The 14,176-nt window shown below is 35.8% G+C and overlaps 1 protein-coding gene across 1 annotated transcript in view; it reads left to right on the forward strand.

Annotated features, from left to right (window-relative positions):
* The first annotated feature begins 922 nt into the window (after positions 1-922).
* LOC139143241 (receptor tyrosine-protein kinase erbB-4-like) overlaps positions 923-14,176 on the forward strand; it is a 30,306-nt gene continuing 17,052 nt past the window's right edge. The window contains exons 1-8 of the mRNA XM_070713385.1: positions 923-1,055; positions 1,535-1,610; positions 2,176-2,318; positions 4,001-4,076; positions 4,636-4,719; positions 5,688-5,944; positions 11,909-12,189; positions 13,878-14,007. Of these exons, the coding sequence (XP_070569486.1) occupies positions 5,849-5,944; positions 11,909-12,189; positions 13,878-14,007 (507 nt within the window). The 5' untranslated portion in view covers positions 923-1,055; positions 1,535-1,610; positions 2,176-2,318; ... (1 more) ...; positions 4,636-4,719; positions 5,688-5,848. The remainder of the gene's footprint in view (positions 1,056-1,534; positions 1,611-2,175; positions 2,319-4,000; positions 4,077-4,635; positions 4,720-5,687; positions 5,945-11,908; positions 12,190-13,877; positions 14,008-14,176) is intronic.

Consider the following 14,176-nt stretch of genomic DNA (forward strand, 5'->3'; position numbering starts at 1 on the left):
TTTTGCAGGCATATCTTGTAATGATTTATTCAGACTGCATTTGGTAATTCTTGGCACCACTTTCACTGAACCTGGTCAAATTATTCTTGGCAATTCAGCATTCCTCCATGCGTACCTGTAATATGATTTTAGCTCATTATTCAACTGTTTTAGCCCAATATGTGTGATTGTGATCTCTCGGCAGATGTCTGTATGTATAAATTTATCAACTACAAACCTAAATACAGCTGCTTGTGCCCTCTGAATATATGTGCTTTGATAGTTTGTGTATTCTAAGTTTTTTGAGAAAATGATGAAATTTTAATATGTAAAATTTTTGGAGAGTTTTATAATTTGTGTATCTTGTCAGAAAACATGTATGTTTCTATGGATGATTTCAGCCAGACTTGTTGAAAACCATGATGAAAATTGTGCTGAACAAACATTTTTGGTGAATTTTCCTTCTTTTCAGAAAGTGCTTGTCCCATAACTTTCAAATTTATGGTTTATCTTGATAAGGATAATACAAGATATCGATTTGTTCATGGTAGAATTTGTGTATATAAAGTTGGGGTCAACTTTAGGTCATAAGATATGATTAATGGCTTTCAAATTTGGTTTGCAAGTGCTTTGGAAGGGCTTTATTCTAATTGGTCCAAATGATGATGAAGTCTGATTAACCTGGTGCTGAAAGTGTTCAAATGTTGATTTTTGGTACCTGGAGATGACTACATTAAGATTTAATTTAATATTGACGAAATTTGTGGATTAGAATAGTCAACAATCATTGGCCAAAATGTCTTGCTAATAGCTTTATAATTTTGCATGTCAAATGTATATAGTATTTTGATCAATTTCGATTAGAGTGCAATTTAGGCTATTCTTTACCAAATGAGCACAATGTCTCTATCTGACAGCTGACAGTGTTGTTTTTGCTATACAGTTTCAGAAGGGAATGTCTGTGATGGACAGTGCACAAGCATTGGATGTTGGGGTCAAGGGAATGACAAATGTGTTGAGTGTAGGAATTACAAGCTAGAAGATCAGTGCATTGAACGGTGTGATACTGACAATGGGTAGGTTTTCAAATCAGAGACTGCAGAAACTTAAACTTGAAATACTCATCAACACACCTTAAGAACACTGGGTCAGATCATCTTCATAACAACCAGTGCTCACCTAAGTCATAATGAATAAATAAATAAATACCTACAGTACTGTCTTTGATAATCTTGAATTGCACTACAGTTTGTATGGTCCCAGGATTTTGCAGTAATGCCTAGATTCACGGAATGAAAATTATAAGCTGTAAAAGTGAGCAATAAAGAACTAACGAAACTGTTTTCGTTGATTCCCAATTTGTCATGAATGACAACGATACTTAGTTGCCAATTAATATTGATCAAAGTTTATATGTATCATGTTTTCATATTAATTTTCACCTCAAACACGCCACATAAATATAATTTAAACATTTCATATAGTGTACAGCACCTCCTATATCATGTTAATGTTCTCCAATTTGCCATTCATGTATTTTGTAAACAATTTTCAGACAATATGTGATCTCTGAAACTGATAAGGAATGTGGCATTTGTCATCCAGAGTGCCGTGGATCATGTAATGGACCCGTAAGTCGTTGCAATTGCCTTGTTATCAAAAGTCTCCATTGAGACCAGTACTACTGTAATCACGTACATAAGACATGAAGAAATCTCACCGCCAAATACTTCCAAGAATAATTTGCGGACAGCTATCTTGACTCTCAAATATCTATGATTCCTCACTGCTGCTGATTGTGTCAATTCATTTTGAAGTTGGTGGATTAAATGAAGTTTTGGTCATCCTTTTTTTGTGAAAATCTAAAATTTCATTTTTCTTAGACAGTTAACGTAGGGATGGCGACCAATTTGAATTTCAAATAGCAGTAAATATTTTGTAATTTGTTTCACTTGTATCAAGATTTACAGAGTGACCCCTGATTTTGATTTTGATTGTAATTTTTGAAAGAAAATGAACATAAGTTTCCTGAAGGAAAGTTGGCAACAAACTGAATCTGTAAATCTTGAGGCACATATAATACCATAGTTGATACACATCAGTGTGTTTCATTACTTTGCTATTGTTTCATAAAACGAGTTCAAGAATATCAAGTCATGGATGGTTGATTTGAAATGGCTTTTTTCTTTTTAACAGGGACCAGCTAACTGCACTGAATGCAAAAACATGAAAGATGGACAAATTTGCGTAGCTCAGTGTCCAGTTGATAAGTACCCAGATCTAGATAACACTTGCCATAAGTGTGATGCAAATTGCAAACTAGATGGAGAAAATCCTGGGTATGTTGCATAATATTTTTCAGTAATAGTCCTGCTTGTTGAGTTAAAGGTTTTCTAAACTGTATGACAGATAATATATGATTTCATGCATTTGAACATTCTCATGATAGCCTATATATATACTATATATATGTATACTATATATATATATATACTATATATATCAGTTTTTAGAATTCTACAAAAGTATTTCTCTAGTGATATAGACTAATATGAAGATATGAAGGCCTGTTCTGTGACCTGCATAATCTGTATTTTCAAGGTTATTCTAAGAGTGTGTTTTTATTGGTTCTGGGTCTAAAATGTGAAAACTTAAAATTTTCTAGTTGTGTTTATAAAACATATAAATACTATAGGGTTATTCACAAACTACGGCCCTGTATGGACGAGGGCTCAGTGAGTGACGTATTGGACTCGCCTTCGGCTCGTCCAATACGTCACTCACTGAGCCCTCGTCCATACAGGGCCGTAGTTTGTGTATAACCCTATTATTATACACCTCCCTCCATTAATCGTCCGTATAAACTAATTCTATGGTAAATTTTGAGGGATGCGGCACGAGCTCGAGCGATATGAGTGGAACGCGCGCGATCTACTGCTCCCTAGTGCAAGTCCCTTGCGTTGGCACTAAGCCAATTAATTTTCAGTGCAGTACAAGCAAACTTCGCTGAATGTTTTCAATTTAATTAGTTTTTTTAAGTAAAAATCAATTGCATTTAGACTCAGTTTTGTGTTAAGCGTGTTTTAAACCTTATACTACGAATACATTTTGGTGGAAGTTGTTATTATGTCTATAACTCACCGTAAAATAGTTTGTTTACATCCGATAATCGCTAGGTTAAAGGTCAAACAGGCGCGTCGCGCGTCTCCCGTATTCGGGACTCCGCGTACTATACAAAATACGGAAAGTTATTGGACGGTCAAACTCCCATAGGTTACGGCAGTAGGTGTATAATAATATATATTATTGCATGGTGTTCTGAAAGTTCTCAAAGGCACATTTATTTTGTCATTGATTGGCAATCAGTGTAATCAGACAGTTCACAGGTGTGCTCCCTTCATTGATGTTGAAATGTGTACTGTAATGTAGCTGGCAAAACATTAGTGTATAGCCTGTTAATTTGCCCTGTGTCCATCTAAAAGTGTCCAACTATTGGTGAATGATCAGTATCAGGGAATTAGGCTAGAGGAGCTGGTTTTCCAAGTGTAGCTTTTCAATTTATCAACAGTCATTGTTTGAGCTGTAAGCTCATTTTGGAGTACCAGAGGAAGAATGGGGACACCTTGTTTGATACCATCTTGGTGAATTGTAGAAGTATTAACAATAGACTAACTGCTTCTCATCCATTATGAACTATAAATTGACAAAACATGTCAACACTGAAATCAACAAACACTTGTTGTATCTTTAGTGATGAAACAGTTTGTTTTAAAAGTAAAAGGCAAAGTGATCTGATTCCTCAAACACAGGACTTTTGAAAACATCATTGCAAGTTGCAAAAATATTGAAGATGAAGATGTTTTAGGTACTGCTACACCAGCATCTTAAAACCAGACTGATTTTTAGATAACTTCTACTTTCAATATTCTTGAATTTTAATGTCATTCTTGAAGATCATATTCTCATATGCAGTGTGATATTATAGAAGATTTGTTGACATTGTTTTAAACCATTCCCAAAGGTGCAACGGTTCAAGTGACTTCATAGATGATGATGGATGTAAATCTTGTGGACAGATTCTCTGGAATAATTCAAAGGTGAGCTGTCTGTATTTTAAGGACAAAATGTGTCAACGATGAGTTCATATAAACCAGGAATACATATTCAAGTCACATTTCACCTATGATAATGACTTATTTTGTATGTGTTTATTCTGAAAAAATCTTGCCAGACTGTCCAGAGTGACATTTTACCGGTCTGAAGCCATTGTTAAGACGTGTCTGTAATATTCATAAGTTTTAGGTCAAGGGTTTTGCAAGGACAAAGCATTATGCATAATGTAAGATGGGCAAATCAATTGTTTCACAGTTCAATCGAATATAGCTGCTGTTCTTTTTCTTTCTTCCATTCATTGCTTTGAGCCATCACTTAGGGAAGTGTGTGCCAATGCTGTTCCCACATCAATGTCTACCATGGTATTAGTAATTAAGTCCAATATCCCCACCATCAGCCATTAGCTATGTTACTCCTGTCATGTAGGTATCTATACACTGACCTATTTCTCAGATAGCTTCAGCTTGCATACCATTCTAAACATTACGCAGGTGGCGCTCATTTTCTGATGGACAATGAATTAATCTGAACTTTTTTTACCAGGCTGCCTGTATGGTAAACGGGTCTCAGTGTCCACAAAGATACTATCTCAACAAACATACAGAGGGGCAGTACATTGACACATTGGTAAGTTTTCCAATTATACAAATATATGCCCTTTGTTATCTTGTTGTTTATAGATAGATAGATAGATAGATAGATTATAGATAGATAACGATAGATAGATAGATAGATAGATTATAGATAGATAACAATATTTATAGAGCGCCTAGTATCCATCAGGGATGCTCAGTGGCGTTTTACAGAAATAATCACAATAATCACAATAAGATGGTTTTGAATCTAGACTTAAGGCTTTCCACAGTTGGAGCTTTCCACAGTTGTTTATCACTCATATTTTGAAATGCAGTTAATAGTTATGAAAACTCACACAGTGAATGGTACATCATGAATATAGAGGAAAGAAAATCTGTACAGGGCATACTAATAAAAACTTGTTGCATTCTTCTTGAAATGAAACATTAAGCAGATTGAAATTAGCATACTAATTGAACAAGTAATAGTTATTGTCTTGTACCAGTGTGTTCATGTGTGTGGTTTGTATCAAAATAAATCCTATCGATGGAAAGAAACAGTGGTACATATTGGAAATGCATCTCACCTTGAACCCTGTGAAGTGGCCCTGAACTTGAATTACTTTTCTTCAATGTGAATACCACATTGATAAGTGCAGAGTGGAGGTGATTTAGAAGAGATGTAAATGTAATCACAAATGCAATGACAGCTACTGTTCTAACAAGGCTGGTGTATTGCTCATTTGTATTACTGATACTGACTACACTCTGAATATCTGCTGTGCAGTGGCAGTAGTTGATTCCAAGGCGATATAGCATTCACTGCAGAATCAACACAAACGTTGATAAGCAAATGACAAACAATCATCTCAACCGTTTTACCGTCATGGATTCACCCATTTACATTGTTATCAATGGTGATTGTGGACCTGTTTACAGGAAATTGGGGGTGAACAGGTTAAATTCAACCATTTATCAGAGTTGATCCTAGTTTAGGAGCGTCTTTGTTTTGAATTGTAGGTTTGTCAAGCTTGTAATGAAGAGTGCGAGTCATGCTTTGGTGACGGAGCAGAGAACTGTAAGGAATGCCGACGCTACAAGCAGGGCAATCGATGTGTTCCACAGTGTTTCCCAAACTATTATCCAGATGACAACAAAATATGCCAAAGATGCAATGAGGAATGTCAGGTGATTGTCATGGTGATGGTCCAACACAGTGTAACCAATGCAAGAACTACCAAATCCCCATGAGCAACGATGAACAAGGCAATGTCACGGTAATTATTTTAGATTGTATCTATGAGGGCAATATCATGGTCATATAATATCATATAATTATTAGAGATTGTATCCATAATTACCAGGGCAATATCACTGTAATTACTTAAAATTGCTTCTGTGATTACCAGAGTAAAATCACCAATATTATTTGTCTTTGTATCTATGATGATTAGGGCAATATCAGAGTCATTATTTTAGACTCTATCTAAATGATTAGGACAATATCAGAGTCATTATTTTAGACTGTATCTAAATGATTAGGGCAATATCAGAGTCATTATTTTAGACTGTATCTAAATGATTAGGGCAATATCAGAGTCATTATTTTAGACTGTATCTAAATGATTAGGGCAATATCAGAGTCATTATTTTAGACTGTATCTAAATGATTAGGGCAATATCAGAGTCATTATTTTAGACTGTATCTAAATGATTAGGGCAATATCAGAGTCATTATTTTAGACTGTATCTAAATGATTAGGGCAATATCAGAGTCATTATTTTAGACTGTATCTAAATGATTAAGGCAATATCAGAGTCATTATTTTAGACTGTATCTAAATGATTAGGGCAATATCAGAGTCATTATTTTAGACTGTATCTAAATGATTAGGGCAATATCAGAGTCATTATTTTAGACTGTATCTAAATGATTAGGGCAATATCAGAGTCATTATTTTAGACTATCTAAAATGAGTAGAGTATTATCATAGGAACTATTTTGGATTGTACATAACATTAACTTATTAATAAGAGTAGTGCATCAGATCAGATATAGTAAAATTCAGGCTGGACCAAAGTCTTTGAATTAATTATCATTAACTTATTAATAAGAGTAGTGCATCAGATCAGATATAGTAAAATTCAGGCTGGACCAAAGTCTTTGAATTATGATGTTCTGAGTTTTATTAGTCACAACGAACACCGTCCGCGGGGACTTATAGGTTTGGTTATGTCCGTGCATGTTTGCATCTGTCTGTCAGGGCCATTCACAAAGATATCTTAGAATTGCCTAAAGCAATTTCAATCAAACTCGGTACAAGAATTATTCCTTGTGTCATGCATATGCACATCGATTCATTGTTTTGATTTGATCCAATATGACCCTGTGACAGTCATTTTGTTGCCTGTATTTGACGTTGATACATATGTCCCATTCACGCAAATTTCTCAGTGATTCCTGGAGTGATTTCATTCAAACTTGGTACATGAATTACTCCCTGATCAAATGGGATGTGGCCGTGTAACAAATCTTTAATTTGCATGTTATTAAATGAACTTTCCTGATTAGAGTGGAACCGTATTCCTCCGATTCTAAAATCCCTTTTCAGAACCAAAGGTAACGGAAAAGATGTGGGTTGGGGTCATATAAACGGATGTCAATGCGAAATCGAACGTTGTAGTTAATTTATGTTAATTAATGCAATGTTATGCAAATTTTATGCCAATTTTTGTTATTATCGCAAGCACTGCAGTCAACTCATACTTTGTGATATCGACTCATGGCCATGCTGCGTCGATACTGGCGGTCGAATTTGTACAGTATAAATTAATGGAGATCGACAAGTTTTGAAATTTAGCCATACCTTCTTTTGCTAAACAATATAATAGCAATAAATCTTCGTATTTCGTGTATAGATCATCACGACAATACTTCGTTGCAACAAGTACGCTCCCCAGCAGCAGCTTAGGCCGCGTTCAAAAAAATGGAGTGGGGGGGCTGGAGGAATCGCGATTGAAATCTTATTTTTTTCAGATCCCCCCTCAATACCCTCAAAAATTTTCAAGTCCCCCCCTCAATACCCTCAAATATTTTCAAGTCCCCCCCCCCAAATTACCATATAGCCGCATATTTATTAGGAATTCACCCAGAGTGAAAAAAAATGTAATATGTCGTTCTGCACGCAGATGTTCAACACTACCACTTATCAGCACGTTGTAGAGCCATATACCTAGGGCAAGTTCTTAAATTGATTCATTTTTAAATGCATCAGTGAACTTTTTGGATTTCTCAGTCTAAGCCGACTTGACTTTATCCAACTCTGGCCAGTTCAATGGCACCAGCTGAAAAGCACACAAAATGACAGTCATGAGAGAGTATGAAAATTGTGTATTCCTAGCTACGTTTAACCAATTGTGAAAAAATGAGCACAGTGACCTACCGATTTTTTTTTCAAAAGTACAAGACATATACAACTTAGATGCCACTTATAAAATGTTTTACAAAATTGACAATACTTGAAGGTTAAAATATTCCATGAAGTTAATGTTTTAATCTCAGAAATTTTGGGTGTAATAATGGCAAATTTGATAAAAATAAAAGATTCCCTTTAGTCGTACATTTTTCCATTTAAATTAGAGTCTTTACTGTTCAAGTTTACTTTTGTGTTATTGGTACAATGAGATGTGAAAATTTCATCAACTGCATGAACTTGAAATGAATGGTTTTATAAATTGATTTAAGTGATTTTAGAAAACTGACTTTTCATCGTACATTTGTATAAGATCAAGTATGGTGACCCCATCTTTTTTCTGTAATATTTGATTGTTCTCATATGCCAGAATTCAAAAATCGATGGTAGCTGTTAGTCCCCTAGTCTTCTATGTGTTGCTCTCTGGCTGGATCTTGTGTACAAGAAGATGTATGTTTCACTGTCAATTGAGTGTCCTATAAACTCTTCTTAAACTACATCAGAGTCAGAGCTACATTTATCACTGTCACTGCCAGTATGTAGTAGCAGGGCAGTAGTTGTATTAACTTTTTATTTTGACAATATTTTTGTTCATCAGTTTATACAATTGCGTTCTTGTTCTACTCCCTACAGCATGTTTAGCTGTCCAGTATTCAGCTTGCCAACACAGCCTACGCGTACCGTGCATTTGCATCATTCAATTATCACCAATATTTAGACAAATGGGCTTTGTTGATAAACTGAATATTGTGTTTTTCAAGCAGCATGCTGTAGAGAGACACCAAGAAACTGTGTTTGATACATTGCATAGAAATATATAAAAATTGTCAACAGTTGTAGCTCCTGCCCCATTACAAGGCCAACTTGTTCTACGAAAATTTAATGGCATTCATACATTTTTAGACTTTTTCAAGATTAAAGACATAAAATATGACACAACGGTTCTAGATTTTGTTTAATTATTACTAACATTAGAACCATTGGACGACATCAAAATGTTGGGAGTCAAAATATTTTCAGGTCCCCCCTATAGGCAGAGCAAAACTTTCAAGTCCCCCCCCTCGACTACCCAAAATATTTTCAAATCTCCCCCCCCCCTGAATTCCTCCAGCCCCCCCCCCTTCACCACTTTTTTGAACGCGGCCCTAGCTCCCCATAGCATGGCCGCAAAGGTCAGACAATGAGTAAAGGGAAAGTCCCTAAAGTTCCGCTGGCTGTGACTGGTCAATTCACACAATAAGTCAAAGGTGTCAGTGCATGAGGTCAGGGTAAAATTCTGTTCAGAACATGCATACAGTGTGATGTGTCCCTTCGATGTTTTCTATTTACGATTCCAATTACTGTACTCCTTAAAATAAACGATCAATTACACGTTGTGAGTTTATTATTTTGCTCCTACGGTAGTTTTAAAAAGTCTAACCGTATCGAAACGTAATGTGATCTTACGAACAGGCAGGCTCAAACTGATAAAGTGTTGAAGCATCAGCTTGCCGAGATGAAAGATTGCTACGCCAATCTGCTTACAATTTGATGAATTGAATTGAATTTTTGGCAATAAATCTTTGAAGTTTTTTTTTTATTACTTGTATCGATGAACGAATGTCTCTTTATGTGGAATTCAGTCATCTATAATCAACTGTTCGGAATATAGTACGAACATGGAACATGCACGTTTTTGTTCTAACTAAGTCTATAGGGCAATTTATAAAGTTGAGTATTTTTCACTCGCAAGACTTCGAAAACATGCATAATCTTGAAAATCTGTTACACTATCGTTCTACTCATGCGGGAACTAGTTCAGGAAAAGGACAAACACAGGCACAAAATGCCGTCCAAACAATAAACACTTTTATTACATGATAAAAACTACAAAATTAATAAAACATTATTACGGAAGAAATTCAAAGAATTTTCAGTTCATGAGCAGAAGAAACTTCGGATGTCGCGTTTGTCGATACATTTGTCCTCTTCATCGAAGTCAAACCCGTCGAAGTCTATATCGTCACCTTCCTGTAGCCGTTGGTCAAGATGGTCGCAAAGTTGCAAGTTTGAAGCGAGATGCAGCAGGTTACTTTCAAATATCATCGATCGTGACTTGTCAGTCAACAAAAAATACTATTTGAAGGCAAAGAAGAAAGCATTCATCCATTCTCCAAGAGTTGGCATGGCACAGAAATATCACGTTGGTGTTTTGGCGAATGATGCGGCCGTACCTCTGCTAAAGCAATTAGTCTGAGGTACTCTTTTCACTGTACATATTCAGTAAAACAGACCAAATCATGCCGTTGACCAAAAAAATGAAACATCCCTTTTTAGGGCCACAACAGTATCCAAAAAGAGAACTACTGATACCAAAACTTTTTTGTGTTTGTGTGAGTGTAAATTATGGTTGTTTGATGGTGATGAAATGAGTGAATTGTACTTGATCGACACGTTCAAAAACCTGACTATTGTAATGTTCATGTTATGATAGCCAAATGGCATCGAAATGTTTGATTCGTACTTGATCAAGATGTTCAAAAATCTGCTTATTTTGACGGTAGCAAAATGACAGTGATGAAAAGACGGCATTGTACTAGATCGAGATGCTCAAAAATCCAACTCTTTGAATGTTCATTTAGGTAGCGAAATCCAAGTGGAATTTTATCGCCAGGAACAATAGAACTGTTCCCGATTGACACGTTCCAAATGCCAACAATAATATGCCTTGTTTTGAGGTTTGATACTTCACTTTGGCACTTGTTTGTGACTTTGATAAGCACGTAGGTGTCGCGGTTATCCTTGTCTCATTACATGACAATGGCTCTATTGTTCCAGTCAGAATTTGGCTGTACCCCCCTGGGGGTGTTATAAACAAACTAACGGCCAATTACGAATCGATAAATAATCGGGGGAGGGGGTGTTATAAACGTGCGGGGTTTAGAATCGGAGGAATTCGGTATGTCCAGATATGCTGCATCAAATTTGATGAAACATGGTACAGATGTTTATCTCACAGTGCTGTAATACAATTCAGTGACACATAATAATGTTGTTTAAATTAATTGCAAAATTGTATACATAGTGAATTTTTGTTTTGGGGATGATGTCCAGAAGCACAAATTGAAATGTGGAACAGGTAATAATCAGTCAGTGTTATAATAGACTGAAAACTGTTTGGCAACATCCTGTTGATTAATTACTAATTGATACATTTAATGACATTTTGTAATTAGGGTGGCAGCCCAGATTGGTTTTACGTTTTCACCACCATGGAGCTCATTCTCGACCATTAAGCCTCATCTGTATTGCAGTATTTTTAATCACAGACCCAATTAATGAACAGGACTCTATCCTCACTCTCCAAGGACCTGTAATCAAATTACCAATTAACAAGTAGGGAATGTGTCAGCATGATGACTTGTTTTTGCTTAGGTTAACATTGATGCAAATGAATCACAGACTTTTATGTAAACTTATTGTTTACATTAAATCAACTATTAACAGAAATTAATCTTGTGAGTTTCTTATCATCAAGACTCATCAATCATAATTTTTCAAAAAACTTTTCTCAAACTGTCAGTTTTACCAACTGCTACATCTAGAAAACAGAGCTTATAAGCAGGAAAAATAATCTGATTTTGATGAAAACTTTCTTGCAAAATATTCCCTCAACCATTTTCCAAAGCTGACTTTATGAAGCTCCATAGCACTACTGATAGTAACTTGTTGTGATATTTTGTGTTAATTATACCAATAACCCAAACACATAATTATACTCTCTTCCAGTTTTGTGTATCTAAATGCCCACAGAACCAACCATATACCAGTATAATGGACGACAAGGTCTGTGTCAGTAACTGCACAGATAGCAGCTACTATGCAGATGAAAAAACCAAGCATTGTGAAGCATGTCACGTACAGTGTACTGATGGCTGTACAGGTGGATCTGCAGCAGATTGTGTCAAATGTAAGAATTACAGATTACTAACTGGTCAGTGTGTAGAGTCTTGTCTTCACCCATTGGTTGATGATGGAAATGGAGTTTGTCAGGCAACTTCATCACCAAGGTATGTGTTGTTGCTACTCTTACTAATACTTTAGGCTTCTTGCAAACTGTTACTGCAAATTTGCCAGAAGCTTGCGCCCCCCCCCCCAATATTTCATGGGTTTTTTCCATACCCCCTGCCAACATATACATGGTTGCTTACACTCTAAGACATATACAGTCTGACAAGTTTATCACATTTTGTAGGAACAATACATGTACAGTGATCATTTAATAACAAAACATTTTAGAGTTACAATCAAGTGGCCATAAAAATCATGTTCTGCAGGGACTGCAATTGGCACACTTTTGTGAAAACTATGATATGAACAAGGGTTGTAAATTTATGAAAAAAGCACATTCTTAAACATGAATACTTCTTTTGTTCTATCCACTATAAATGATCCATTTTATACCCTTTTCTTGATTATTTTGATGATTACTTTGTCCCAAATGATGTTATATCAGTGTTCTATATCAAACACTTTGGTTTTATATGTTGCCAAGTTGACTGTTCACTGTATGGTCTGTGTTTACAAGCTAAATGCTGGACATTTCATGACGCTTGAGGAGGAGAACACGATAATGTGAATATTTCCAAATTTTGAGTTTAAATACACTTTCTGAGTTTATCTGTCATATAAGATCAGGTCTTCTAGGCAAATATTTAGTTGATGGAGTTTTTCCTTCGGCCCCCCAAAAGATTGTGGTATTTTTGTCTAGTTCCCCCTAATTTTTTTAAGGGAAATCTCTCCAGCCCCCCCCCCCCTCAACTGATTATGGAAGTTTTATAACAAGAATGCAATGTGGCAACTTTGGGACTCTTGTTTTTCAAATATTGATAATTATGAATTTGATTGAGTGAGACTTAAAACTATGTATAAATCTAACATGAAGTAACAGACCATGGTGGAGGCTTTAGCAACACTTCACTGTGTCACCTCTAATTTCCTGACCTTAAATCTGACAGCTCATACCAAGACAAAAAATCCTCCCTTGTAAAGTTTTGAAAACTATCATCAGGAAATTATAAGGTTATTTCTTTTAGTTTCCAGGAGCACAGTATTGGAATATTTCAGGACCTTCAGAAATAATAAAAGTGTATTAAATGAGCTGTAAAAAGCGAATTATTTTTTGCTAATTTTCCAGGAATTTCAGCCTTTGGCCGGGACAGCATATTTCCCTACCTGGACCCAGCCAGACCAAATGACCACAACACCCTCATACTAGCTGCCACACAACTGCAAGCCACCTAGCTGCTTTTTTATCTTGGCCCCCCTACTTCAAAAGTCCAATTGAAACTCCTGCCCTAATTCTTTTTATCAGTACTTGGCTGACTTAACCAATAAATACCATGGCAACAGGAGTGAGCATATTGCTCATTGGATGGATATGAAAAGCTATAGACGCCATCATCTAAGTGATTTGATGGTTGAGTATGATGTATAGGTTCACAATACGTACGTCCACTTCAGATATGACAGAGTCTTTATGAGGCAAAGTTGTCACAGAGACAAAGTAGCTATCTGCTGTTATAATTAATATTTATGAAACGATCATATCAGTGAACCACTGAGTTAGTAAGCATCAGTCTTGTGCTCATGAATATTCATGACTGTCATCCTTATATGACAACCAGCAGTTGAGTGATTTCTAAGTATCAGGTACCCTGGATTGCTAATTATTCGTTCCTTTGATTTTTGTTGACAGTAGTGCAATTATTGTTGGCTGCATCATGGTTGTCATTGTTGTTGTCATCATTGTACTCCTTGTTGTTGGGTTTATAATGCGAAGAAAACACAAACAAGAGAAGATGCGAAAATTTATGCAAGATGAATATGTAAGTTTTAATCAAGTCAACTGCTTTTAAAAATTGCCTTGTGCTCAGTTATCGTTTATTCACACCGCATTCTTTAATATTTTACAAAATACCAAAATGCACAATAACATTACAAGAAGCTGAATACGTCTTACAAGACTTTGCCTTAGTTTAACTTTCAGCTTTTCGT

The sequence above is a fragment of the Ptychodera flava genome, chromosome 11 (genome assembly GCF_041260155.1).
Source record: "Ptychodera flava strain L36383 chromosome 11, AS_Pfla_20210202, whole genome shotgun sequence".
In the NCBI taxonomy this organism is placed as follows: Eukaryota; Metazoa; Hemichordata; class Enteropneusta; family Ptychoderidae; genus Ptychodera; species Ptychodera flava.